Source organism: Penaeus monodon, chromosome 29, assembly GCF_015228065.2.
Source record: "Penaeus monodon isolate SGIC_2016 chromosome 29, NSTDA_Pmon_1, whole genome shotgun sequence".
Taxonomy (NCBI): Eukaryota; Metazoa; Arthropoda; class Malacostraca; order Decapoda; family Penaeidae; genus Penaeus; species Penaeus monodon.
The window spans coordinates 20,195,414-20,199,998 of NC_051414.1; the positions used below are offsets into that span (position 1 = coordinate 20,195,414).

General features: G+C 34.4%; 1 protein-coding gene across 1 annotated transcript in view; it reads right to left on the bottom strand.

Moving 5' to 3' along the window:
• LOC119592003 (ubiquitin carboxyl-terminal hydrolase isozyme L5-like) overlaps positions 1-4,585 on the bottom strand; it is a gene marked incomplete in the record, with an annotated part of 5,128 nt that extends 543 nt beyond the window's left edge. The window contains 7 exon segments of the mRNA XM_037940776.1: positions 1-219; positions 430-529; positions 737-934; positions 1,308-1,495; positions 1,831-1,936; positions 2,180-2,243; positions 4,442-4,585. Of these exon segments, the coding sequence (XP_037796704.1) occupies positions 1-219; positions 430-529; positions 737-934; positions 1,308-1,495; positions 1,831-1,936; positions 2,180-2,243; positions 4,442-4,520 (954 nt within the window).

The window sequence follows — 4,585 nt, forward strand, 5'->3', positions numbered from 1 at the left end:
GTGGCGGGCTCGAGCCTTTTCTCTGGCAGCATGGTAAATCGGGAGCAGCTTCCCTTCCTCAGCTAAAATTTTCATCATATTGACTATGAGGGGAAGGTAGTTGTGCTTGCGGCGGATGTTCTCCACCTGCCACCTTGACCTCTTGCCTTCTTCACTCTCCAAGGAGGCTCGGAGTTGTGCCAACTCCTCCTCGTGGACTGAGGTGTCCATGCCACTCTCCTGAGAAAAGGAATGGAGCCACCCAGTATCAGTAAAATATATCACATTGGATAAATAAGTAAATATCATTGCTGCAAACATTCAATTTGCATATGTCAAAAAATACATGACTGACATAATATCCTACCAAGGAGAGGTAGGTATGGTATACAAGAACTACATGTTATTTCAATCTTCATACAAACAATAAATGCAAAATCAATTCCTTACCTCAATCTGCTTTTGGAGCTGGGCAATAGAACGTTCAATGACCATCTTCCTGTCGCTAACCAGTGCCATCAAATTAAAATGAATTTCTCCTTCCCCAAACCTGAGAAAGTATAAAAGCAATGATATTTCCAAGACAACAGCCTAAATAAATATAAATGAATGAATCTATGAATTACCACAGTGTCAGATATAAATGAAAAATTACAAAAATATATTTATGAAAACAATAAAATATCCATCAGACAATAAAATGATTGATAAATATAACATCCTTTGCATAAATTTATTGCAATTCAAAACCCCATACTTCTGAATTCTCTGTTGAATAACAGGTTGCACCACTGTGAGCCAGTCTGTGCCAGGTGAAATGGGGCCTAAGTCTATTGGCCCATCCTTAAGCCCATCAAGTTCGTAGAGACGCCCCTCAACGGGAATATATCCAATAAAATGATATACATCATCATCTTCACTGGGCTGCTTGCTTTCAAATTCAAAAAGGGTTTGCCTGAGAACAGAATATACACACATGTTATTACAAAACCATTTACATTATAGTCCCCAATAGTAACAAAATCTAGGGGGTTATTCTTAAAATGGTAGCAAAATACTTGTATTTTCCATGTGTATCATGGAATAATGCTGTAATGCATTTTCAACAGAAATGTAAATCTTCTCTATGAAATGGGCATTTTACATGAATTGGCTACTATATCATCTTTGTAATATACAACGTTTCAAAAAGAGAAGTGCTTGTGTTATTTCTCATACATCAATACATACAATCAATACATGTTTTAGTCATGAATAGATATCAGTAACTGTATTATTGTTAGAAGGAAGTAACAAAATCTACAAAAATACACATGCTTATATCTTACCTAGCAAACGAATTATGAACGTTCCGAATTGTATCCGAATTGGAAAGAGCTAAGCCTTTCATGTGAGCATCGAAGGTCTGTGTGAATTCCTTAAATTCTGTTAGTGTTGGACCTAGCTGTACATCCTGATGCTTGGTATTTAACAATATGGACAGAATTGCTTGTGTTGCACAGGCATTGTTTATCATCTGGAAGCAGAAAATTATTTTAAAATCATGTCTCACTCAAACATTTTCAGTAACTTTATAAATCATTGATTACTTTGCATCAATATCTACTTACAATTTGATCTAAGTAAATCAATTCAAACACTAAAGTAACTTGAAGCCATTCTTGATAGTATAATAATCTGTCATAATAACTTAGCTCTAAGTTATACAGTTTTATCACATAGGATGTTTATAGAAAAGTAAAGTAAAAAATTGTATATAAATTAGATGTAAATAGACATTAGCCAAAAACAGTCATACCCTTTTAGTCTACAATGATAAAACTAATTCATCCACACAAAGATAACTTTTACCTGTTTAGCAAAGAATATCTTATCCAGGCGATTATCCTGGACAACTGTACCAGAAGGCTGCTCTTCCTGCTGCCATTTGAACAGGAAGATCAACCCATGCACTGGCCTGTAATCAGAAGGTCATTCTCAAAACATTTTTTTTTTTTATTAAATTACATTCAAATCCTGAGTTATTTTATGGAATAAAAAATATCAAAAGAGTGAAGGGATGCAACCAAAGAGATCCAAGCTTTCATTCAATGCACTCTTGCATATATGGTGAATAAAGTAAGTAGTAATAAGTAGTATGAAAATTTGTTTTACAGTTACAGACTATAAGGTTTCCAATGCTTAAAAGTTTGTCACTTACTTGAGTTTGGCAAAGGATTCTTCATCAAGACTCCATAACTCTTCAACCTGGACACCCTTGACCCCTGAAAGAAAAATGTAACTTAAAAAAAAATAAAAAAATTGTAACAATTTTAATTGAAATTGGTATAAAAAAAATTAAATATGTATCTTTCTAATTAAACTTAAAAGACATACTTATCTGATGCACTTTACATACACATTCGCAGATAATAAATATCACAAAGTCGGCTTTCTTATTCATGTTAAGACTAATCATATGCACGTAAATAATACATATTAAGATTAATCATATTCATACACATACATTTTATTAAGCAATTGTGATCTTACCTTTGCTTTAGGCAGACTAGTTTTTACACCTATTAGCATTATTCTGTGTGTTCTTTATGGCCATTAGCTTAGTTTTTCTCTAAACCAGTGGTCCTATTCTGGACAGAAGTTGAAATTTTATGTACTTCCACTTCTACATCTAATTACAGAATTAAGACAATTAAAATATGCTAAAGCTAGTGATAACATATGCTATCAGCACTTGTATAATCTTGTGGCAGCTGTTAATCACTAATGGAGATAGCATTCTCTATTTAGGCAAGTGGGTGAGGGCACAAGGCTAACTACCAATGTTCTTACAAGATGACACAAAATGACTCATGTTACCAGGTCTAATAATGTAGATTTTGATCTGTGGATTACAAAAATGCAACTATTTTTGGTGACAAATGAATTAATTTGGACTGATATTATCATATCTGATATTGTCATATTTGTGTACTACCATCTTTTTCCTGAAAGGAATAAGATGGTAGTACAGAGGTTTCATCAAAGTTAATCACACCTTTTTGAATTTTTAAAATAAAAGTCAATAGTTATCAGACAAGAATGTCATGATTTCTTAAGAGATTTAATTTGATATAAGAATATAGAATTTATAAATCTAACTTAATATTAACTGTTTTTACTCAAAAAAAAACAAACAAAACTGCAATGCTATTCTTTAAAAAGACAATTATTTTCTTTCCTTTGGGGAAAGAAAATAATATTCCCTTGAGAGATATAGAACAATTAGACTGGTTTTGTATCAAAGTTTGAATATACCCTTTATTCATGATATATAGTTATTCATATAATGTGCTTGGGAGAAAGGAAATGGGTCTAAGTGTATGTTTGGTGAGGTCTACTGAATAGGGTTGTATCAAGCAGCACTATGGCCTCCGTGCTTTGTACTCAAGCAATGGTCTACAAACATCCTTAACAAAGCAGAGCTCTACAGGCAAGTACTTGGCAGTACATGAGGGAAAAATATGAACACAACAGCACCACTTCAAGCATAAATCACAAATTCTGATAAGTGGTTGTGGGCTTACCTATACAGAGTGCTGATTACCTTCATACCCAATAGTGTTAGTTATATCCCTTTAGGCCCATTACATTTGTCTTCATTTGTTTACGAATCCCATTTACATTGTAAATAATGCCATAATACAGTCCTAGTATTTAGGCCTATGCAAAACAAGCTAAATCAGGTCTAGGAGGAATATGGGAAAGGCAAATGCTTCAAGCAGAACAGCACAAAGAGAAAGTAAAGTAATGCTCAAAAAGGAGGCATAACAGAACACTGTAAGTTGAGCAAATCATCTGCTGAATGTAGAGTTAAGCCCACGATCACTCATGAACGTTCACGAGCCTAAGCTGCACAAGTTAGTGATGCTAAGCCCTTAAGACTTCGCCACCTGAGCAGCAACACAAACCTTCGGCACGTATATTCTGGCAGCTTTATTGTGAACATTTATCAAGTGATTCATGAGACCAAGGAATGAGTGTTAAGGGGAAAATATGGCAAAAGAAATGAATATAGAGAAAACCTTGATAATTTTCTATGTTTAATTATAGGAACTTTAAAATATCATCACACAGTCTGCAATATTTCTGTTATTTATATCTACTTCTTTGTTCACTGTCGAAAACATAATAGAAATTCCTGTCATACGGAAATCCCAAAATAACCACAATGACAAGAGAAATTTTGAACGTTATGCACAGGAAATGAACACCAAGAATGCTTTTATATCTGACTCATAGAACTCAATAACAGCCCATTATACGACTAAAGCTTTCTCATTTTTCTTAAAATCAAACAGCAATAAATTAAATAAAAACAAGAGCAATGACAAGCAGTTGCGAACCTTCCACTAACTCTGCTTCCCAAGACATCCTTCCCAATTAAGACCCGAATTACTAAATACAACGTCCAATGACTCACCAAACTTGTTAATTAGGTCCGTGAACACCCCCGGATCACTCTCGATGAGGCACCAATTGCCAGCGTCTGATACCACCATGATGAGGAATATTAGGAGCCTTTACTCGCGTCTTCTTTTGAGTTTGGGAAACGACGTCGCGCGGC